Source organism: Cinclus cinclus, chromosome 18 (assembly GCF_963662255.1).
Source record: "Cinclus cinclus chromosome 18, bCinCin1.1, whole genome shotgun sequence".
In the NCBI taxonomy this organism is placed as follows: domain Eukaryota; kingdom Metazoa; phylum Chordata; class Aves; order Passeriformes; family Cinclidae; genus Cinclus; species Cinclus cinclus.
This window is the reverse complement of record NC_085063.1, coordinates 11,469,522-11,493,402: the sequence shown is the minus strand read 5'-3', so window position 1 is coordinate 11,493,402 and position 23,881 is coordinate 11,469,522. Positions and strand designations below refer to the sequence as shown.

Sequence of the window (23,881 nt, the reverse complement as noted above, 5' to 3'; positions counted from 1 at the left end):
CAAACTAGAATCATCATTATTTCCTGTTGTGTCCTTTGTTACTACTTCTGACACAAACCCAGATTAGTAATAATGACTCTGAACCACTGGTCACTCAGCTGCCTCCTACTTGAAAAGCAAGAATCACCAGATCATACAGAAGAAACCCACAGTAAGTTCTGCACACTGTATTAATTTAATTTAATTTCTTCTTGTTTATCACACTTTTTAATAAAACCACATTTTATCCTTGGCATCTGGGCCACAACTATTTACTCGAGTTCAGCGAAATATTTACTTGTCAGAGAATTAAACGGGTTAAGCCAGCGGGAACATTTCCCAGATAAGGAGTTCAGATATCAGCCCTAAGCTAGGAAGGCAAAAGTCTCTTGAGATTCTGTTTTCTCACCTCCTGTCCATTTAATTTGTTATTCCCATGCTTTCACGTACTTGATGGCTGCTTGACAATTTTACTGTATGTTGTACAGTCCCTCAGTGATCACACCTCCCTCTGCCTGGCTCCCTCTCCATGGTCACACAGCTCACATCCAATACTCATCTCCCCTACTAAGGGTTCTCTTGTCCCCTCGGTGTGGATGTGCAAGTCCCACTGCTGTCAATAGGAATTACATGTGTGCATCAAGGAGGGGAAAATCCCTCGTGGGCTCTGCGCTCCTCGTTATCCTGGCACAGCCAGCTCTGTAGATGTCTCATCCATGAGCCTTTTATTCTCTTGGGTGTTGTGCAGTACAGCAAGTTGCCTCCTAGGATCAGCAGTTTCGCTCTTGAGGTGTTTAACAAGTTGATTTACTGTGCGTGTGTACACTCAAATTCTTCATCCCGCCAACACCACATCTCGCAGCATTCCTGCATTAGAAGGTGGAGCTTCCTATTTCCTTTTTGTGCCAGAACACCAGTTCCTAACCAGTCTCCCAGCAGACTCCAAGTGAAGCAAACCTTCCCAGATAACATATGTTCAGGCCCAGCTCAGGTCTGTAATCTGAAAGTTTGGGAAATATTCGTTAGGTACAAAAATGTAAATGGCATATTTTTAATTTTCCTTAAAGATCTGAAGGAAGACATTTTATAAGCACTTCATGTGAAGTGCTGCTAAACAAGCAGGTAGTTCAAATAGTAGCTAATGAGTTAGAAAAACTCTAATTCCTTCCGAAATTAACTGGAGTGTTAAGAGTTGAAGGAAAATGGTAGAGTGAAAGCAACCACACACATGAACCAGAGATATCCGCTGTCTGAACGTGGATCTGGATTACCCTCTGCTCTTTCTGGAAACACCTCAGTTTGGGAGGCACCTGCTGTTTCACACCGGCCACTGCTACTGAAAATACAACTGAGAATTCAGCTCCATTTGCAGCCTCGTTCCTTGAGCACTGAGTTTGTTACCACAGCTTAGAAAAGCGGGATGGCAAACTAGTTTGGGAAAAAAATCAATTTGCCATCAGATTAGAAATCAACTGTAAACATGTTGAAGAAATCTATTTTTTTTTCCACTACTGCTCTGCCTTTTCTTCACAATCTGTTGTGGTGTCAGACTTATTTTGATAATACTTGTAGAACTTGTCATATTAGCAAAGTTATCAAGCAGAGCGAGCACTTGCACAGCAACAGCTGTAGTCCAGCAAGAGTCAAAATAACTGGCCAGAGGTATTAGAAAATCCACAGTGCAGTTGCCCAAATCCAAATTATCCTCAGTAGTCTCCAGAGTACTTGTAGTCTTATTTAAATAGCAACTGCCCTTAAACCTGGAGCAATCTGCTCCAAACTTTGGATCTTAGGATAAAGATAAAAAGAAAAAAACTTAGATTTTATGTACATATGTATACATATATTTATTTTTTTTTGCTGTGATAGTGTCACTCAATGATTTCTGACTCTGTGGAAGTGCTTAACAAAAAAGGGTCTACATTAAATTCAATACAATGATGGCATTTATTTCATGTTATATAACAAACTCAGAAATACTTGTTTAAAAACAAAATATACCCCATAATCCACTAAGACTGTAAATTGGTGGGGTTGGAACAATCTTTTCATTATCCTTGTCCACAGAGCTCAATACAATGAGGCCTCAGTTCTCTGCTAATGTCTCTAGGTGTTAACACAATGCTATTAAATCTACTCAATAGGCAAAGATGCAGCCAGTGGATTTATGTGTCTCATTCCTTGGGAAACGTGCAAATTCAACAGAACGGTTTAATGGCCGGATTTTTTTAGCTGCAATGTCTGACTTTGCACGTACATCAGATAATATGCATCTCTTTATGCAAATTGCTGCTGGATTTATAAGCACAAAACCCTCGTGCCTGGGAATTCCTACTTGTGGTGTTGAGCTGGAGAAGAAAAGGATTTGGGATTTGGGTGCCAGGGTCCTGCTGTAGGAAAGAGCAGGAGCCACACTCTGCTTGAAACCACTGCTTTCAGTGCTCTGAGTTGAACTGACTGAAGTTTCACTTTCTGCCCCTGTGTTGATCTGCCTTTATTTTTACACCAGAAATTTGCTAGTTTAGTGGAGTTAGCTTCCTCTGCTACTGACATGGATGTGGATTAGGCCTGACAAGCCTATTTTCCTCTTAAAAAAAAGCAAGGCCAGGCTCAGACTTGTTCACAGATACGGCTGAGGAGGCAATCCTGGCACTACTCATTTCTCTACCCTATCCTGAGTTTTTCATCTCTGGGTATATCAGTTTTTCCCTCCTGAATATGTAATTTTTTAGATTTGCTACTACTCCCTCATGCCACCTTTCCCTCACAACCTGGCCTCTGCTCTCCTCACAATACTCATGAAGCCCTGGACACAGATCTTTCCTGAGAGCACACTTATTTTTCCTCATGGGATACACTTGGTTTCCACCTGGTCATGTTATTTTTTTTATTTTTTTTTTCCCACTGAGCACATCTTTCCAGGGCTGTGTTAATTTTCCCCTGGATATGCTGCTTGTTCCCTTGTGGGCACATGTAAAGAGAGCTAGAGAAAGTGACCTTAATCTGGGACAGAGAAGATTGAGACCATGTATTAGAAACATTTTCACTGTGACGGTGGTCAGGCACTGGACTGGTTGCCCAGGGAGGTGGTGGAATTTCAGAGGTGTCTGGATCTGGTGCTGGGGGATGTTTTGGGGGTGACAGCGGCCGTGCTGGGTTCATGGCTGGACCTGATGCTCAGGGAATCACGGAATCTGAGCTGGAAGAGGCACGGAAGATCTTCAAATCCAAGCCTTAAGTGAGCGGCGGGGACCAAAGCACAACCTTGGCACCACCAGCACCGCGCTCCGACCAGACTCGAAGATGCGACCCTGACGGCTCCATGATGTCCCTCCACCACCTCGGCATGCGCTGGCTGGCTGCTCTGGGGCTCCTTCCCATGAATATCCAGCTGTCCGCCGCAATTTGGACACCAAGTTTCCTCTCCGGACAGACGAGGCTCCCGTGGGTCGGACAGGGCGTTGAGAGAGGAAGCGGCAGCGCCGCCGAACCCCTTTCACCATCACCATCACCATCACCATCACCACCATCACCATCACCATCATCATCACCATCACCATCATCATCACCATCATCACCATCACCACCTTCATTACACCATCATCACCTTCATCCTCGCGCTCGCGCTCCCCCCGCGGCGGGGAGGCGCCTGTCCCTTTAAGCGGCGCGTGCCCGCGCGCGCGGGGCGGGGCCGGCGGCGGCGCGCGGCGGGCGCTTCACCTGCAGCCCGGAGCGGCTGCGGGACCCGGCCGGCTCCGCTCGCTCCGCTCCGCTCCGCTCCGCTCCCGACATGAGGGCCGGCCCGAGGCGGCGGCTGCTGCTGCTGCTGCTGCTGCTCCTCCTGCCCGTCTGGGGCTCGGCGGCGGTAAGTGGGGCGCCCCGGGAAAACGCGGGTGAGGAGCCATCCCCGCTGCGGCTCCTCCGCTCCAACTTCGGGCTCGGGATGTGATGTGAGGACGGTGGCGGCTGCGCGCAGCTCCCGCCGCTCCGCTGTTTGGCCGCCCGTTTTAAGATCGAATCGCAGTAGTGCCGTTTTTAATTGTTGCTCGTTTTTGTTTTTGGTTTTTGTTTTTTTTTGTGCTGCCGCTTTATCGGTACAAGTTCCCCTCCCTCCGCGCTGCGCCTTGCCGGAGAAACTTGGTGGGCAGAGGCGCGTCCCGGCGCGGAGCCGCTCCGAGCCCGCGGAGCCGCTCCGAGCCCGCGGAGCCCGCGCCGCGCTCTGCAGCCCCTAACTTTTATCTCCACAATCCCCTAAACCCACCGAGCGGGCCCGGATCGTGATGCTTTGAAAAGTTTAGGATTTTTAGGGCTTTATTCCCACGCCGCTTGAAATGGAGGGGTTTCTGTGGAGCATCAACAAGCGGCTGAACGCGCGGCTGCAGTGTTACAGAGCGAGCCGGGCGGCTGCTGGGTTTCGGGCCGGGCTGGCTGCGAGAACAAGAGCCGCTTATTTTTCTGCCTCAATCCCTCGGTGCCAAGTTGAATCCGTGAGGATGTCCCGAGCCTTGTGGAGGCTGGTGGGTGCTCAGGGATAGCCCCGATGCGCTCTCTCCTAGCGAGCACCGCTCTAATAATGGGGTGATTTCAGATTCAGAGCCGGCTATGCTCGGTGAGACCCTCTGAAATGTTTCCTAAACGGCAACATCTTGCCAGCCGCGGTCAGAGTCCAGCAGAGCCGCCGCTTCCTTGCGCTTCCCATGCAGTAGCTGGCATCCGTCTCCCGAGCGTGATTTGAAGCCGAGTACATTGGCTTGTGTTCTGCTTACTAAGCTCATCCGAAAGGACCGTTCTCTCGTCTTCCCTTCTGTGTCTCTAATGCAGCGCGGTCTGTGTGTGGCGGTGTTCGGGGGCCCGGGGGGCTGTGATGCTGCCCCCGGGGAGGCAGTGCCCGCCTGGATCGCACTTTGCCGGGGAAGCGCCGCTCCCGGTCCCCGGCTTCAGCCGGCGCTGCCGGGTCTGGAGGCGGCGGAGGTGCCGCCAGCATCGCTAAGCGATGCTCTGGCTGGCTCTGCCGACAGCCCGGGCGCGTTGGAAATCCCCTGCCACCAGCACTTGTTAGTGCGTAAATCACCTGGCACTCGCTAGGCATAAATCACGGGGTTGTGTGCTGTCAGCGAGTTCCTTTGGAGCTGGGGTCTGGGACCTTCCCTGCCAGGGAATCCCAAGGAGCCTGCGCTGCCCTGTCCCTGTCCCGGGGGCCGGATCCTCTGCTCGGTCCAAAAGTGCAGCCGAGTGTCTCGTTGGCTGCTTCCCTCCGGGTGCTGGCACTTTGCGCCCGATTCCGTGCATTGTTACGTTTCTAATTGGGATCCCCTCCATCCCTTCCCACTGCCAGGACGAGAGCAGAGCCTGGAGGGTCCCAGCCCAGCAGCAGGCAGAGCCTGGGATGCGCTGCAAGGGTGAAGAGAAAGGAAGGGTGTCCTCACCTGGTCACAGGCTCCTGTGTTTCTCCCCTTTCCATGGTCTGCCCAGTTTCTCAGTAGCGAATCTCGGTGGTTTGGGTGTTGCAACATCAGGCCTTTGCGTGTCTCCGGTTCGAGCACAGCGCCTTGATGAATTGCTGCTCTTTGTTTCCTCCCCTCTTCTGACAGTGCCCAGTATTCCAGCCTTCCTACAAACAATGCTCTCTTGTAGTCAGGCAACTATTGCTGGCCCATTTTATTTTTTGCAGCTACAGTATGGATCCGCTCCAACAGATAGGCACTCTAACACAAGCAACTTCTACTTGCACACTGCTTCACTGTTCAGATTTGCTCATGCCTAAACACTTCATCACTGGGTGCAAAACGTTTTCCCAAATGACAAAAGTAACGGTGTGCATTTTCCTTGTTTTGTTTTTGCAGGCACACAATGGGGATCTTACAGTTAGACCCACATGCAAGCCTGGCTTCTCAGAACAAGACTACACAGCGTTCATCTCCCAGAACATCATGGAAGGGCAGAAGTTACTCAAAGGTAAGCGGAATAAAAAGCTTAATAGCTTCTGCAGTAACTGTATTTTCAGGAGGTGAAAGGAGGCTTAAAGATGCTGGCTTTGATGGTGAAATTGTCTGCAGAATTATGTTTGTAGGAGGATGAAACACTAAGTGATTTACCTGAGCACAGTTTTGAATACAGATGAATCATTCCAAGTCCGTGTGCTGTCTGTTTCAGGTGCATTGTTTGTTACACTGTGCGAGGTCATCACTTCACTCTTGTTTCCCACTCCCACCCTGTCTGGAGGAACTCTGCGTCTGATATTTTAGAAAGTATTTTTATGTATGAAATTCAAAGATCCCTAAATTATCTCTGCTTTGAAATGGATGATAAAGCAGACGTTGTTGTTGGAAATGTGGTAAACAAGCCTACAGACATTCTGTTCACAAATGTGGCATTCATTTTCATTACTGCCCCACTGACAACATGAAAACACAGGCAAAAAGAAACTACCAATTAGCTTTATAGTAATTGCAGGATTATAACCACTTTTGTGATTGTAAACTCTAAGATGTCGTCGTAATCCAAATAACAGTAGATTATCCTGTGTATTGATCTGTCTCCTTTTCAAATTAAAAATAATTAAACTTTATATTTGCATGACACAGAAAAATATTCCAAGAGAAATTTTGAAGATCAGAATCCACCCCCCCAGAACCCCAGGAAGCTGGGGGGCACATCAGGACTTGGTGCTCTACTCAAGGCTTGATAAACCCTTTGCAGTGTTTCCCTGAGTACATTTTGCTCACATGCATGTCTGTCTGCCAGAAGGCTGGGATTTCTGTCTTCCTCCAGAGCAAGCACCTGCTCTGCTACTTTGATTTTTCTCAGAAGAGAGGGAGAGTTGTCAGTGTTCTCTCTGGCTTCAGCAGAATCCAGGACTGGACACTTTTGCTCTGCATGAGCTGGCAATCACTTTTGTTTCTGTGCCCAGTTGTCTTAGTGTTGCTGTTCAGGAACTCTCTTGACTGGCTTGGCATTAATTAGTAGACCTTGGGGAGCTTATTTTTAGTTTGAAGGGTAACCAGAGAGGGAATTTAGATGGACAAGCTCAAGATTATGCAATCCTAAAGAGACCAAATACCAATAGTTTACACACTGTGTAGCAATTTTTCCCAAATGTGAAGGCGGCTTTGCAGGTCAGTCTGGAAACTGAGTAGATTTCATGCTCTTTTAGCTTTGCAAATTGTTTGATAAAAAATGTTCTCTGAGTACTGTAGAAAGCCATATTGTAAATATATTTGCTCAGAAGGGTGTTTTTTTTTGCAGTTTAGTGCTTGATAAATTGTGCTGTGTTTATGGAGGTGGACAACAGGGATGGAGCAGAAGGGTCTGTTCAGAGACATTAGTGGCTGTGACTTCCAGAACAGCACAGTGGCTGTCATTTCATTTCTGACACTTTTTAAATATGAAATTATATTTACACAGGCTGTCAAGTTGATTTGAATGAAAATAAATTTCTATTTGATTTTATCCTTTAGGGACCAGTTGTAGTTTTACATTAGTCATGGCAGTCCTGCCTCTGATTTAGGACCATACTCACCCTGGGGACGTTATGTATCCATGCCCCACTTGTAAGATTCATGTCCTGATAACATTGCTCCATGATTTAAAAGCATTTTCTCAACAAAAGGAGGAAGAACAAAAAGTGCAAGTGCTGTGTTTGCTAATAACTCAACTATCATTTTTGCACCTTTTAATCTACACTCAAATACATGCTGTTGTTTATCATAGGAAGCAAATATATCTAATTAATTTATACAATAATGGGCAAGAAAATTCTTCATGCTCGTGTTGTTCTTTATATATACTGTAGCATGTAAAATTGGTAGTTCTCCAGTTTAGGTTTAATTTTACTTCCTAGCACTTGATGTGTCTGAAGCATAAAATGTTTATCTCTTTCTTCCATCTGGGTGAAGTATTGTACAATAGTTCAGACCAAAAATGGGTTCAGATTGCTTACATTATCATGTTTGATAGATTGACATATGTACTATTTCACACCATCTTACCACGCAGAGCTCTGCTGCCAGCTACCACCATCTTATTCATCAGCATTCAGTAATTCATCTGCTGGCCAAATGGGACTGTTTGCCTGAATTTAAAAAAAAAAAAAAAGGAGGCAGAAATTCACCTGTCAGTGCTTTCATGGAATCTGGGGGGTGGAAAAAGCGTGTCTGTAGCTTGGATGGCTCTCAGGGGATTTCACAGAGCAAACATGAGGTTTTTATGCTCACCTTGTCCTCAGGAAGGAGAGGCAGGCAGTCCTGGGACAGTTTATCCCTAAAGGTTTTTCCATCAGGAATCAGGGAGCGTGCAGACCTCAGCATGGTGGTGAAATTCCTCCACACCGTGGGGAAGTTTGGATGTTCCGTGGTTTGGGATGAGCTGTGTGGCAATAAATAAATCTAGCATTTCCCTTTTAAGTTTTGCGATACCCAGCTCTCAAATGTATGCACTGTTATGAATGCATCAAAATGAAAGTGTTGATAGTATTCTAGGTTTGAATCAAGTTAAACAGATAATGACTGCTTATAATTGGTTTATTCCAATGGAAATAGCTTAGCCTTAATTTGACAACAAGAGCTTTTACAGAGTCATTGTTTTATTATAAGTGTGCCGTAAGCTATTAGCTGCTACTTTGTGGTTCATCTTATTTGCCTGAGTCAGCTCTCTAACATGCTCAAAACATACAGATTCTAGCAGGAGCTATTTGTTACACAGTAATTAACTTGTTTATGATAAATGGATGGGAGAAATGTCACGGCATTTTGTTTTATGTATAAATGAAAAGCATCTGCATTCTAAAAAATTTCATGTTAATTAGACTTAAAATAGTTTTCCCCAGTAGTGCCACAAATACCACACACTGCACATGACTGCCAACACTGTGGCCTGGTGATGGGGTGGTAGTTGAGGTGATTTGTGGAGCCAGTGCATACCTCAGAAATGCCATCACTGCATCTCTTAATGAAAGCTACCGGGGTGTAATGTTACACTTTTTTGTCTTTGTTTTTGTTTGCAGGATAATATACTTAGTCTTGATCACTGATGCGTGATAATGTTTAAGACAGCTTCGTTAAGTATTTTCTTCTTTAGCCTAAGGGAAAGATCTCCATGTCTGCAGTATGGCAGAGGACGATTGTGGCACGGGCATCTTTTCCTCTCTGTTAATTATTCATGTTCACGTGTTGAGAACATTGGTCCTGAGGGGTGGGGAGCAGGGACAAGCGGGGCTGCACTGAAGCAGCTCAGCAGTGTCCCAGAGGATCTGATTCCTGATGTGAACTCAGTGTTTGGGAGTGATGAAGACCAGCAGCCTCTCGGGGAAGGAGGGAAAGAAGGAGTAGGATGTTGAAAGTGTGTGCAGTAAGATACTCTTGCTATTGGCTTTATGCCATTTTGATGGTTTTTGTAGTGCTTTTTAAAGATAATGAATAAAAAAAGACATTTCCAAGTTGTAAGTTGAGGCTTAATTGGCATGCTGTGAGGCTGTGGGGACTGGCAGTGGTGGAATGACATCAGGTTGTTGAACACATCATTTCTCCAGTGTGGCCCCACCATGGCTGCAGCACCTCTCAAACACACCTAAACAAAACAAGTCACAGCAGACAGCACAAGCAGATGGCATGTGCAGCCACTTTTTGGTGTTTTCTGTGCATCCCTTCATCTGCAGTGATTCATGTTTCTTTGCCCACCCCGAGCAGGGGACCTTGCCTTGTGTGGACAGCCACTTTTGGGGACAAGAGTGTGGCAGCACACTTTATTTTCATATGGAGGGATGAATAAACTCTGCCAGCATGTTCTGCTCTGAGCAAATGTATGAAACCAATGGTAGCCAAGCTCATGCAAACACATAAAAATGTAATTGCTTCCGTTCTAGGATTTTTTTGCTAGCGTGATTCTTGGTTAAAAACAAAATACATAAAAGCTTTATGGAATACCTTTTCCTTTTTTTTACTAAGAATTCACTATGGAAAGCATCTCTTCTAAGTTTTTAGAGGTAGAACATTCTTTATGGTCAAAAGCTTTTTGTTCTCACCACTTAGATTTCAAGCCCTCCATCCTTTTTAGCCCTCACCACATCCAATATTACAACTTAGGAAGGCTGTGAGTACTGTTTAGAAAGCATTGACTGCCTAGAACAAAGAACCCCAACATCCACAGTTTCCCTGGGATAGTGGAGAATACTGTAGATGGTGTAGGCTTCTCAGTTCTCCTGGGTTTGGAGCCCAGAAAACACCCAGGTCCCCATCTGCTGTCAGTTTTGGCAGGAGCTTGGTTCCTCAGGCAGGTCAGGGTGTGCAGAGTTGGGTGTGGATGTCTGAGGCTCCCCTGCCCCCAGCCTCGTGTCTTCCTCTGGTGTGTCCTGCTCCTGCTTTTGGAAAGGGAAGAGCCTGAGGAGTGTTGGGATTTGCTCTGGTGTTCGGTGAGGTCGTTGAGCACCTCTTAGGGTTGTTCAGTTCTTGCAGCAGCTCTGCTGCAGCCTCCTGGAATAGCAACTCCCATGCTTCCTTCAAGCTTCTCAGAGTTGAAAAAAAACAGAGAGGCTTTTTCATTCATGTTTTCATTATTTTATTGTCTGTGATTCTGCATGGGAAGCATTTACTGAAGTTACTGTGCACATAATTAGCTTTACAGTTCCCTAATAAAATCTGGAAGTAGGGGAACATCCACTGGGAACCCAGAACTCTCATCCTCACCTTTCTTCATTCCTTTCTTGGGGGAAGGAGAGGCAGACAGGCACCAGCTCTCTCTGTTCAGCTTGTACAAGCTCCAGTGAAGCTGCCTCTCAGAAAACACTTCTCACATTTCACAGAACAACTTCTTTTAAAAGCAGTTTCTCGTGATGGGCATGTTGGAAATCAAAACCATAATTTCCATGCTGAGTTCCAGGGGACATCCCAGAAAGAGTTGCTGCAGATCAGGGAACTGCTGATGCCTATGTATTTTTAATGTTGTTCTTCAGATCTAACTTCTGACACAAAAATGATGTTTTAGATGACATTTTTATCTAAATAAAATTGCAGTTAATGAGACTGGAGTAGTCAATAACACTCTGTAGAGTTAATCCCCTTACACTGTTTAATAACTGTATATATTGCTTTCTAGTTCACAGCTTTGAACCAAACTCCTCAAACCCAAGCAAAATTACATTTTTCTACATTCTGGGGAGTTAACTGATTTTTATCTGAATAAATCTGCTTCTCCAACAACAGACTTGAAGCTTCTCTCTTTTTTTTTTTTTTTTTTATTTTTAGGGATTTGTCTGTTAGAGAATTGTGCTGCTTTGAATTAGGCATTCTAAATAGGTATTAAGGAAGAAGATGAAACAACAATTTCTGTTGAATAATTTATTAATTTCTTTATTTATGCTTAGGCTTTTAGGAAATAAGCTGTGTCTGGAACAGTATCAATTAGTTATTTATTGTGAAAATACCTGTTGTTTTTAACACTAAGCTGATCATTTTAGGTCTTTTAAGGTTGGAAAATGTTAATTTTAAAGTCAGTTCTTTGTACAGGAATTGACTCTCACTGACAGAGCTCATGAGCTCTGATCTCACAGAGCAGATGCTGAAAGCATTCTGAAAATTGTCGGTTTTGTGTGTGGCAATTGAAACTTATTTATTCTAGCAGTGAAATATTTTCTTGCCTAATTTTCATTGACCTAATGCCAGTTCTCATTGCCGAATTTCATTGATATTTATGTGCAGGTCTCCTTCTGCCTTAATTTCTACCCTGGAAATGAGTCTCGTATTTTTTTTAGAGGGAACTTATTTCATTGCAAACTCAAGCTGGGGAAGTACTTGGTTCCACAGCAGCATGGGCCATGTGCACAACTCATAGAATATTTTAGCAATATAGATAATACTTAAAAGTCTTATTTGAAGGGCAAGAAGAGATTAAAACTACAGAGGATGGGATTTCATTGGAAATCTGCTGCTTAATGTTTCTCACAGAATGAATTTGAATAACAGGGAAAGAAGGGAGTTTGTTTGATTTGAGGTTACTGGTATATTCAGAATTAGGGCCATCACTGTATTATCAAGTGGAATTTTTTATTTTCAGGCAAATGGAAATAGTAAGAACTAAGACCAGAAAGTGAAGTTGGAAAAGCAAAGCCCAGTCCTTGCCTCTGGGAGCTGCAGCTTTGAGTGGTTTGGCAGGGGTGTTGGGATGAGCCTGTGGCTGTGATTCCTGACAGGTTTCCCCAGGATCCCGAGGTGCAGCACTGCAGGAGGAGCCTCTGCAGGCTCGATGGAATCGATCTGTATCCCTTTTTGTCTATGTACACCTTCTGTGCCCTGGCCAAAGATTCTGAAGAGGATTTGGCTTCACATTCTCTTTTCCTTTTGATGCCTACATGAACCCCAGGGTTGCTTTTCCAGGTGAAACCCAGAAGTGTCCTTGGCCAGCCCTGCCATGGCAGGGTTTTCTTACTGCTCAGGAAGCCATGCTATAATTGTTTAGATACTTTGTTTTGATATTTATTTATTAGTATTTCTGAAAGGAGAGGCTGAGAGTGCTAGGATTGTTTAGCCTGGAGAAGAGAAGACTTTATAATTGTGTATGAATTCCTTTTGAGAGTGTGTAGAGATGAGGTGCACAGAGGAGGGACAGAAGAAAACGGGTGCTAATGCTAAAATACAGTACACTGCACTTAAATGTGGGGGGAAACTTCCACCGTGAGGGTTGTCAGACACTGGAGGAGGTTTCTCAGAGAGGCCCTGAACTCTCTGTTCTTGGAGATACATGGAACCCACCTGGACATGGTCCTGGAGCCTGCTTAGGCTGTCCCTGTGCTGAGCAGTGCAAGCAGCTCTGCAGCCTCCACTGGGCTCTGACCCTGGGAACAGATGAAAAGACAGAGGGGTGAACTCAGCTTTTCTTCAAATACAAATCCCACAGCTTTAAAGAAAAACATTGCAACAGCCTGCAAAACATGATCTTTACTGGGAAATTGTGTTTCTTTAATTTCTTGGAAGCACAACCTCTAAAGAGGGAATAATTGAAACACCAGGGACCAGCATTCAGCTGTTTGCTTCCATTAATGTCCAGACTTAACCTAGGTGTAGTTTGTCTCCTGGCAGAAGGAAATGTTACACTTACATTGAAAAAGCACTCAGGTTCCTCTTTATTTTTAGTAGAACAAAAGAGAACATGTGGAGTTCGTTTAACCCAAAATATTTGTCTTACAACCAGCTACTCCACTCCTTTCAGGAGGATGTTTGTTTCCTAAGCAAGTTTTCTGCGACATGAAAAATGCTTGGGCTGAACAAGAGCTCTTTTTGCCACAAGCTTGCGATTTTTCTTGTTTATATTCATTATCCCTAATTTATTTATTAATTTTGGATGCAGTCTCACAGAGGGAATGGGAAGTGGCAAATGCTCTGGCATATGGGCTGCACTGTCATTGGGAACACTGAGCTGTGCTCGCTGCCTCGTGACCCCAGGCTGCAGCATCCACATTCCCGTTTCCTGTTCCCTTCCAAGACAAAATACTAATTTTTGTTTTTTTTTTTTTTTTTTTTTTTAATTACTGCTGCTGTTCCTCCCCACTTGCCAGCGTTCTGTAGCAGAGCCAGTGGCAGGAGCTCAGTTGTGCTGCTTGGGGTCACATCAGCTGCAGCCCATTAACACCAGTGTGGTAATGGCAGCCACTGTGTGCAATGCACAGTGGGGGTGTTGGAAGCTCCTCCAAGGACCCTGAAGATATGTATGGGCCACCCATGAAGGAGAAGAAAGTAAAATAGATGCCCTTTCTCCTTTGAAATGAGCCAGTCTGTTTTCATTGATACCCAGAAGCACTGCAGTCATTAAAGGCTATTACTATGCCTATTATAAATCACGATTTCCTAGCAGTTCAGAGGTTAGTCAGAAAAATTACTTTTGGTCTAAAATTTTGTTACAATGAGTTTGTCTCGTAGTAATTCCAATCCTTATTAAAGGAAATTGTCTTTAAAATAATTACGAATGTAGCAATTATCTGAAGATAAATAGTCAAGATTACAAGAATTTTTCTATACAGAGCTATGTATCTATCAACTTTCTGTCAGTTCATGTCTAGAGAATCATAAAAGGCAGGTCAGTGAAACAAATGCCTGTTACTTCACCATGTAGCAAGAAAAGCATATTAGAATTAGTGGTATAGGAAAGCTTGGGAAGATGGTGGAAAATAAAGAAATTGCTGTAGATGATAAAGTGAAAGTCAGGACTAGTTTAAAAAATTCAATAAATTTTAAGAAATTTAATAACCTTTTTGTTCCTGATACTGTCAGTGGGGATGAACTGTTAACTCTGTGTAAGTTCCTCAGTTGTGTCAATGAGTTTCAGGGATTTCACCAAGAGCCGTTTGTGGTGTCTCCTGGACCTGTGTGTTGGTGTTTCCTGGGCTCAGATCCCAGGCTGGAGGAGCTCAGGAGGATTTCTTGTGCACACTCCTTCCCCAGGGCATGAGCAGCTCCTTTGGAACAGGTTTGTCCCTGAAGATTGAGGCTTGAAGATCCATTGGTGGGGACCAAAAGCAATCTATTACATTGCTTCCCTTTCCTTCCTCTGAGTTTCAGTGGAGCTCTCTTGATGCAGTTTAAACCTGTTTGTCATGGACACACAAAACAGTTGCTGATTTTTTTTTTTTTCTCTCCCCAACACAGTCAAAAATATTTTTTTTCAGATTCTTTAGGCTGAACCTCTCATTTGTTGCCTTGTGTGTGTCATGCTTGGCTCCCTTCTCTGAGCCCTTGTCTTTGTTACTAACAGGATACTCCAGGTTGATGGGATGCTGCCAGCCAAGTCTCACAGTGCTGAGCAGACAGGGAATATTACTTTGCCTGTTTTGCAGGCAATACTCCACTTGATTTATCTAATGTGATGATTGCTTTTTTTCTTAGCAGTATGATACTGTTGACTCATGTTCAGCTTGTGATCCATATAACCTCCCACATCGTTTTTTTTGATGAACTGCTACCTACCCAGTCATTTTCTATATGTGTAGTTGATTAATCCTGCTGAATTGTGTTACCTTGCTCCTCTTCTGTTGAATTGCATCTTATTTTTGTTTTATCATCAGCCTTATCTGTGTGCTTTGGATTGTTTTGAATTCTGATCTCTACATCCAACAGGGTTGCAGTTGCATTCTGCTTGTGTATGCTTTGCAGATGTAACAAGCATATGCTGCATTCCTTTATCTGTTCTGTTAATAAAGGATTGAGCAAACCCAGTTCAAAACAGGCTGTGGCAGAGCCCATGTGATAGGGCTTTCTGCTCTGACCATGCACCATTAAAACATGCTCTGGGTAAAGTTATTTTAATAACTAAAATTGGAATGGTGGCGTGGTGAACAGAGCCTTTAATATCTTGATGTTGTCCATTGGCATCTGTACAAATGTAATTCCAAATGACTTCAGTTGTCAGTACTTTTCCTGACTTTTATGGGAATGACAAACATTGGGACCTTTGAATTTTCACCATCTAGAGACATTCCAGGTTAAAAGCCTAGGCTAGGTTCACGGAATTCAGTGAAATGCTGTTGCTGTTGGAGGGGAAGGAGTGCTGGAATTCTCTGCCCGCTGGGATGTGTAAATGCCTCAGCTCAGCTGCTGGACCTGAGGTGTGTCCAGTCTACAGGACAAAGTGTTCAGGTTGGCTTTCCTCAGGATGCTGGAAGTCTGCTCCTTGAAAGACATTTTTGACAGCTGTTACTAATCCCAACGTGATCTGAAAGAACAGGATTGAATTAAAGCTGAAGCAGTGCTGTACCTGGATGTGCAGTTTGGACTCTGGGATTATCTCTTTCCGCCCCTGGCTGAGGATTTCCACCTTTGCTGTGTTCCCATTTCCCAGCTCACCTTGGAAGGTGAGGAAAGCAAGGTGTTCACCCTACACAAACCAGCTGGGTGTTGCTCTGCCTGTTTTTATAGATCTGTATTATTCACAGAGCTTTTTAGGAGGCCTAGCCCACACTTAAATATTTTACTGTTTAGTGTCTCTTGTTTAATTTTGCCCATCAATGCCTGTGTGTTTTGGTAACTGAAGAAAGGCAGATGCCTGCTGCTCCCTGTGCTGGAGGAAAAGACTGCTGAAATCTTCTGGAGCATTTCAGTTTTGAGGGGAAAAAGAGCTGGGCTAGAGAATTTCCACTATTTTGCTCCCAGTGAAAATCCTTCCCTGGGGAGGCAGAAAAAGTCATTGTTTCAGACCCTGTGTGTGTGTGTGCCCTGCTGCTTGTCCTTTAGGAGACTCATGTTGCTGGCTGGTTGCTTTGCTCCCTTCGAAACAGGTTTACACAATTACACATGAAAGGCAACTGTTTTTCTCATCTCCATAAACTTAAATATTTTTATTTTGTGCCTGAATTATTTTGAAAATGAACTTCCACTTACTTACCTTTTTATGGGCTTCTGAGAATTTTTCAATTGATTCAGTGCTTCCTTTTGGTCCTCTGTAGAGGATAAAGCAATGTAGGTAAATGGCATTATGAAAAAAAAAAGTTTTTCGTATTTGGATTTTTCCTTTGCCTGTGGTCAGAAGGGACAGGTTAAGAATGAAGAAAAATGTGTATGGTTGATAGGATGAAGGAGAAACTGTAGGTCAAAGCAAGATTTGAAGTGATGAAATATTCAAGGATTGCAACTATCAAAAATGTTTGGATTGCACCCAAAGATTTCCCCATCCTCTTTTCAAACTGCAGAAGAGACCCTCGTCAGAAGTTCAGTGATCTCTGGAACGCTAAACTCCAGATGCCTGTTCAAATAACTGAATAGGAGATTGATTATCTCTGTGCAAAGTTTACGGAAAGATTTTTTCTTTTTTTTTTTTTTTGTATTTGCCTGGAGTCTCAGATATAAGAGAAATTCAAAGTTAAAAGGCTGCTTGCTATTATCTGCTAACAAGCAAACTACTCCAGTTGTACCAGGTGGTTTTGAAACCTCCTGACAAGAACAAAGTGAGGAGATTTATGATGGGTAGTATAAAAAATTCTTTAACAAAGAAGTTGCTAAACACTGGCACAGGTGCCCAGGGCAGTGGTGGAGTCCCCATCCCTGGGGGATTTAAAAGCCATGGGGATGTGGCACTTGGGGACAGGGGTCAGTGAGTGGTTAATGGTCTTGGAGGGCAATTCCCTGATGGCCTCCCAGCAGGGCTATGTGGGCAGTGTCCGGGTTGGTGTTGAGAGGTTTAATGCCACCCTGCTCACTGAATCGTGGCCCTGGGGATTCCTGTGAGTGCTGAATTAACTGTGGTGTTCTGGCAGAGATCAGTGTGGATGAGGCCTTTCACCAGGTTGAATTTTCCTGTATTTTCAATAAAAGGAAGCCTTATTTTTCCCTTTCTGCTTTCTTCCCTTGGCTGTATCCTGTTACAGAGCAGCAGAACCAAGCAATGGTGGCACAGCCAGTTTTACCTGTGCAATAAATGAGCAAGTTTCATTGCCTGGAAGATGTGATGATGAAGCAAAGTTCTATAACTGCAGCAGTTGTTTCCTTTGGAAATGCACCTGTAAGAGGGAGAGGTTGACATCTGTGGAGTGGGGTTGTTCTGGGGAAAAAGAAAATTAAAATAAGGGTGGGTGGGAAGAAGAGTTGTGGGTGCCTGGTGCCCCCACAGAATTGCTGGGCCAGGGTTCTTGTTGGGTTTGGACAATGCCAGAAGTGGTGCAAATGATGGAGACTTAAAGCAAAGACACTATTTCTGCTACAGTTTATTAACAGTCTAAGTGGTTTTTTGACCTTTCATCTGCATCAGGGTCCCTTGTGAGCAGTCTTTTATTACTGTTTATCTGTCTGCACTTCCAGGAGAAATTTGTAGGGAATCCGCACACTGAGAAACCTGTTCTTAGGAGAGCTGTCCTGAAAGGAAAAACAAAGAAACCAAACAAACAGACAAATCCAACAACAAAAAGTAAAGGAAAAACCTCAAGGTTATATATCAAAATCGGTAAAACACGCTCAAAAAAAGTTAATATCTGGTGAATGTCAATTAAGTACTTCCTCAGCTAATAAATAGTGTAGGAGTTACAAAATTTAATACTCCTAAAATTGCAGAAGCCTTTGAAGACCACATTTAAATTGGACTCGTTGGAAGAAGGGGATTTAAAACTGACCTGTTCAGAGGTGAGCAGTGAAGAAGATGTGGTGGAATGAGGCTGCATTCCTTCAGTACAGAGGCATTTTGCCTTAAGTTTTTCTTTCCTGAGGTGGCTTTTGGAACAGTTTATTTTTAAGTTCCTGTGTAACACATCAGCTGAACTGCTCTGCTAACAGTGGCCTGTTTATTTCTAAGCCTGTTTTTAAGTGTTTCTGAAGGCTCAGCTGGGCTGGGAGTGGGTCACTGTGCCACAGAAAGAGCTTGAAGAGCAGCTGTGTGTAGTTCTGCCCATGGCCATACTACAGGTCCTGCTCACTTTTGGTCTTAAAGCATCAATCTGTTCTGCATTCCAGGATCTCAGGCACCAGATTCCTACTTGCCTTCTGTTCTCTCCCCATCATGGTCATCCTCAGGTAACCAGTGAGATGTGTGCAGGATTCTGAGGGTGGTTTTAGGCAGATCTCTTCAGCTTTATGATGGATCTGCCTTTGAGAGGTGAGCAGATGAGCAACAGAAAGTGCTCTGAGGTCACAAGACATGTTGTGCTCATTCTGAGTTTATTTGGAAATCAGAGCAAACCAAACTCTGCCTAGTTGGCTTGCTTCCTCAGGAGCAGTACCCCCTGTTTTTTCCACTTGTGTGTTTTTTCCTACTCCCAGTGGCAGTCATTTTTTTGGCACTTGCAGTTAGGAGAAGAAAATTAAGTAATACATGGCATTTGTTTTGGCTCTGGTTGTGACTCATAAATAGGGATAACATCTGTGCTGATAGTTTTTCGTGATATATAACCAGATTGAATGAACAAAGTTTTCATTTATTGCTGTTCTTTTGCCATTGTTATATTTAGGGAGCTCCAGTGTAACGAGTGAAAATATATGATTATGTACATTGCTCATGTATAGATCAGAATTTATGTGCACCCTGTGAATTTCAATTTGGCCACTGTGTCTTTTTAAACTAAAAATGGCTTATTGCCATTCCCTGAGCCTAAAACTTTTTCAGGGTGTCTCTTCAAGGCTCATACTGCTGCCAAGTCTACACCATTCTTTTAATTAAAAGACCAAAAAAAAAAAAAAAAAAAGAGAAGTGAAACTTCGCAGTGGGTGTAAATCCTGATAATCCTGAAATGATGTAAATCGGTGCAGCTCCTTAAGTCATTGGAAGTATTCTGACTTACATCTACTGAGAATCTGGCGCATAATATTCCTGCTGGTCCTTTCTTCTGCCCAATAGCTGCTCTACACAGAGTTGGCACTGTGGACAAAGCACTCTCTTACGAGCTGATAGAGGGTGGCACGGCTTCCAGCACTGCTGATTCAGCACAGCAGAGGCCATTTTCCTGATTTCTTTGTGAGTTAGATTAAATTACTCTGCAGGCTGGACTGGAGCCACAGGCCATAGTTTTACAGCCATATAACATGGTATCCTAGCCCATGGCATCTGAGAGGTCTGGCTGTGCGTAAAGCTCTTCTGCTTTGCTGCAAAGGATTTTTGGATTCGGTGCTCGGCCCCTTTGTGAGGCTCACGGCAGCAGGGTGGAAATATTTTGATTGTCTTGTTGAGGTACACCAAAGTGGGGCTCTGTTAATGGAGGGAAGGCATGTCGTGGGGATCAGGTTAGTATGAAAACTCCGCTCTGTGTGTCTGTCATGGCAATGTTCCTTTAGATTTGCCTTACAGAAATGCAGGATGATAAATAACAAACGCAGGATTTAATGAGTATAACACAACAGGAGCACCAGTGAGGCAGGAGGCTTGTGCCATGAGATCTGTTCCAGCTTACCAGAATTTGGGGAAATCCATTTCCCTTTGTGTCTCAGTACAGGTGCATTTCCCATGTGATTGAGCAGTTCTGCAGCGGGGAGATGCCCTTGTGGTGAGCTGTGCCCTGTTGACATCGTGCAGAGCTGGGGTGCCTGTGGCTGCTGTAGCGGGCACATGGGCAGAGGCAGGAGCATGTTTGCTGCTCTCTGGCAGCTCCTGGTTTGTGTGTTTGCAGAGCAGAGCCAGCTCTGCTGTGCTCTGCTGTTGGGCTCCGCTGCTGCAGCTCGCAGTGAAATTGGTCTGGCTGTCCTTGGCCAAGTCTTGCTCTTGCTCTGATTTACCCTTTCCCTTCCAGTCCTCATGATTGCAAAAGGGACTCTGGCTGAAGGAGAAAACAGCTGTTAATGAGGAGAGAAAAGGTCAAACACATCAAGTCAGAGTCATCCTGCTTCCAGCATAGAGAACAATCTAAGCTGATTCTGACCAAGCCAGGTGTTGGACTGAAGTTGAGACCAGGCTTAAAGAATTTTCACTGTAAATTTAGAAGCTTCATTCTGTCCCTTCTCCCTCACCTGACTTTCAATCACATTGTTTTACAGCCTTAAGGGGCTTGTATTATATCATGATGGGCACCCCATATGTGGTTATCTTGGAGTTGCGTTATTGCCTTTCAGCTTTATCTCTGTAGTTTAGAAACAAAAATAAAAGCACCACCAAACAAAACCCTCTGGTTTTAATACAAAGATGAATATATTTTTGCAAATAAAAAGTATTCTTGATTCAGAACATCAGGCAACAATTCTCTGGGTGTGATACAGAGGTGAAGTTCATGTTGCTGATTTCACGGCAAAAACAAAAGTGGGCAGATCAGGAAATTTGTTCCTGAGTGGTTTGTTCTATTTTCTGAGCCCTAGTGCAGTCTCATGGACTCTGGTAGAGCTGCTGCACAGAGGGTTTATCTATTGATTTCTGAATGTATTGTGCTGTTAATCTAAAACCTCTTTCCCCAGTGGAATTTCTATTCAGAAGGCTCTAGCCAAGCTCAAGAAAGTTATTTGATTTGGGAAGTTTGAAAGAATAATAAAAGAAGGATTGATGCAGTTGGATTTTCATGAGCTCGGTCTTCTAGTAAAATAGACAGGCTTCTTCCTCCTGTGTGTGTCTGTGGTGCTTGGCTCATTATTTAGGGGGAAAGCAGAGTATGGAGATCACTTAAGTTTTACTGTCTGAGAATTCTGCAATTAGGAAACCTGTTCAGGAGAAGGTAATGAGAACAGTTTTGGTGATATAACAAAATATAAAAATTAATGGGTTAGTGCAGCTTTGTCTTTGCATAAATTTGTGTGCTTTATTTCTTAGCAATTTGGCCTTTTCTTCTAATTTTTAAGCTAGTAAAAAATTTAGTGCCAGTATTTGGGAAATCCATGTAATTTCCCAATAAGACATATGTGGCAAGGGAATTGCACCATATAAACCAGGGAACTTTGTTCCTCAGATATTTCCATCATCCTTTAAGTACTGGAGATTAAGCAAGCCTTTTAAAATAGCTGTGACAGGAGAGAAGATGGTGCTTTGGGATATTCTTGTTATTAAAATGTTCATTACTTTCGCTGAGTACTGAACATGGCAACAAACAGTCTTACAATACAATAAAAAAATCCCAAAAAGTACTTTTTGCCTTTGAGTGTGCTGGTGTTGTCTGTAGTGCAGGAGTTAATGGAGCAAAGAAATGAGATGAAATTGATAGTGAAATGAAATATAATTGAAAAATAAGGTTTTTTTGGCTTTTTGGGACTAAGGTCCTGTCCAGCTGAAGTCAGTTGCCCTTGATTTCACAGTGCTCTTGGCTGGTCTAATAACAGGTTTATTCTGTTTCATTAGGATGTTGTCAAGTTAAGTCAAGGAAGGTGGACTTGTATCTAAAAAGAGATTCCTTGTGAGAATTCCCTGTCTCTAGAGCACTGTAGTTTATTAGACATGATTATTTCTTCCTCGGTTTTGGAAGCACACTTGTTGCTCTTATTTATGCAAAAAATGCAGCTCTCTGGTGGTATGTGATTAACCTGAGGCATTATTTTGTTGCAGACCCAGGTGGGAAGCTGGAAGTTAAGAGCATGCATGAAGAATTATCTGGGTATGAGGCAAAATGTTGTATTAACTGTGCATTTAGTCTTTGTCAGCAGCATTTTAGAGTTTCTTCAGCCCTTGTGGCAACTAACCTAGCAGAATTTATTGGTGAATAGTTCAGTTTTCTTAAATGGGCTGATTTTCTTGAGCAGGCAGAAATTACATCTTTTTTCGTGTCTCAGATTTGGTTCAACTGAAAGGCCAAATCTGAATTTGACTTCTTTTTCTTCCCAAATGCCTGTTTAAGCACTGGGGGAATAGGACACCCAGGTTTTGACTGAGGGAACAGTTCAGAGGGACTCAGTTTGCTGGAGCTGGGGTAAAGAGTTGCATTTAAGGCTGGTCTAAAAACTCAACTTTGAACCAGATAGGAAACAAGAGATTCTTTTCTTTTTTCCTGTCCTTTGTTATTTCCCCCCCATGTAGAAATAAGTGCTTTGGAATATCTGAAACATCCACCAGTATCATTTCACTGCTGAGAATTGGGTAACTGTGTAAAATTATATTGACCTGAGGGGATTGAAATACAGAAGTGGCCTTGCGCTTAACTGTGCAGGAATCAAACTGTTTTACTGATAACATTTTATTGATTCATCTTCTCTCGGTGTTACAAGTAGCCTGAAGCCTGGCAAAATGAGCTGGCAATGTTTCTGTGTTGTGGACGTTGCAGTACTGCAGCTCTTCATAGGTATTGAAATTTTATATATGGGCTGAGAGCTCACGTAATTATTGTGATTTGTAATGACTGAGACTGCAGATGGGGCTTCCCAAAGGCTTCATTTCAAGCTAGATAACTGGTAATTTCTCTTTTCTGTTTAAGAATCTGTTGTCCCTCCTTTTCTCTGCAGCTGCTGAGGTTTTTCCTCTGTGAAAAGCTGAACCGTATCTCTGACTTAATGAAGATGCGTAAAATGATTGAAATTGCCTTAACAAGGCAGTGCTCTATACAGAGCAGCAATGAAAATGTGTCTTGCTGTTTGCAAGGGGTACTTTGTCCTTTTCATAAAGGAACTGTGCTTTCCCACCATATTATAAAAATAATAACAATAAAAAAATACCCTTCTTCTAACAAAGCTTTACGAAAACAAACGGCTTGAAAGACCACAATGGCAGATTGTGAGTTCAACCTGCATGTGTTGACTAATTAAATTCTTCTGAAACAGCTAATTTCATGTATTTTATTTAATGAAAGCTTATTTAAGATTTTAATGATGTGGGTCTTTTCTCTGCAGCAGAGTGCCATATTGACTCATGACATATTTTTACACAGGCTTCATTCTGCCATGAACAACAGTGGTTGGAAATGTGAGCGCTTGATGAAGTATCATTAAATTAGCTGATTGTAGTTTCAGATTGTTATTACCCTACTTCATCGAGATATGAATTTATCATGTTGTACTTGCTGGTTTTAAAGGTGCAGCATTGTTATTGATCGTGCTACTTTATCTCAGGTGTTCCATCAGCCTGCTGGCAGGCTGGTTCCCTCTACAGTTTTAGGCAGCACTGGCTTTGTGCATCTTTTGATTCCTCGCCTTTTGTCCATGTGCACTTCTTTTTTATTGTAAACACTCTAAAAGAGATCCTGTTTTGGGGTTGAACCAAGCCCTTGTACTCAGCAGCTCTGCTCTGTCCTGGGGCTTTGGGTGCTGCTGTAGGGAGGTGAAGCAGGGGGTGTGTGGAAGCAGTGCTGGATGGGCTGCTGTCCTCAGCTGATTCCTAGGGAATTAGTGAGATTTACCAAAGCAGTTCTGCTCCAACTTTATAGCGTGTGCATTTGGAACAGGGGTTTCATCTCTTGGTGTGTTGTGATGTGTGTCACATATAAAGTCAGGACAGCAAGCACCTGCATCTTGGTTTAGTCAAAACCTTCAGATATTTTTCCACATTAACCTGAGTAGTAGATTTCTTCTACAAATCATGGAACTCCCAGACCTATTCCAATACTAAG

At 43.5% G+C, this 23,881-nt stretch overlaps 1 protein-coding gene across 1 annotated transcript in view; it reads left to right on the top strand.

Annotated features, from left to right (window-relative positions):
* The first annotated feature begins 3,769 nt into the window (after positions 1 to 3,769).
* CDH4 (cadherin 4) overlaps positions 3,770 to 23,881 on the top strand; it is a 414,578-nt gene continuing 394,466 nt past the window's right edge. The window contains exons 1-2 of the mRNA XM_062505318.1: positions 3,770 to 3,844; positions 5,823 to 5,934. Of these exons, the coding sequence (XP_062361302.1) occupies positions 3,770 to 3,844; positions 5,823 to 5,934 (187 nt within the window). The remainder of the gene's footprint in view (positions 3,845 to 5,822; positions 5,935 to 23,881) is intronic.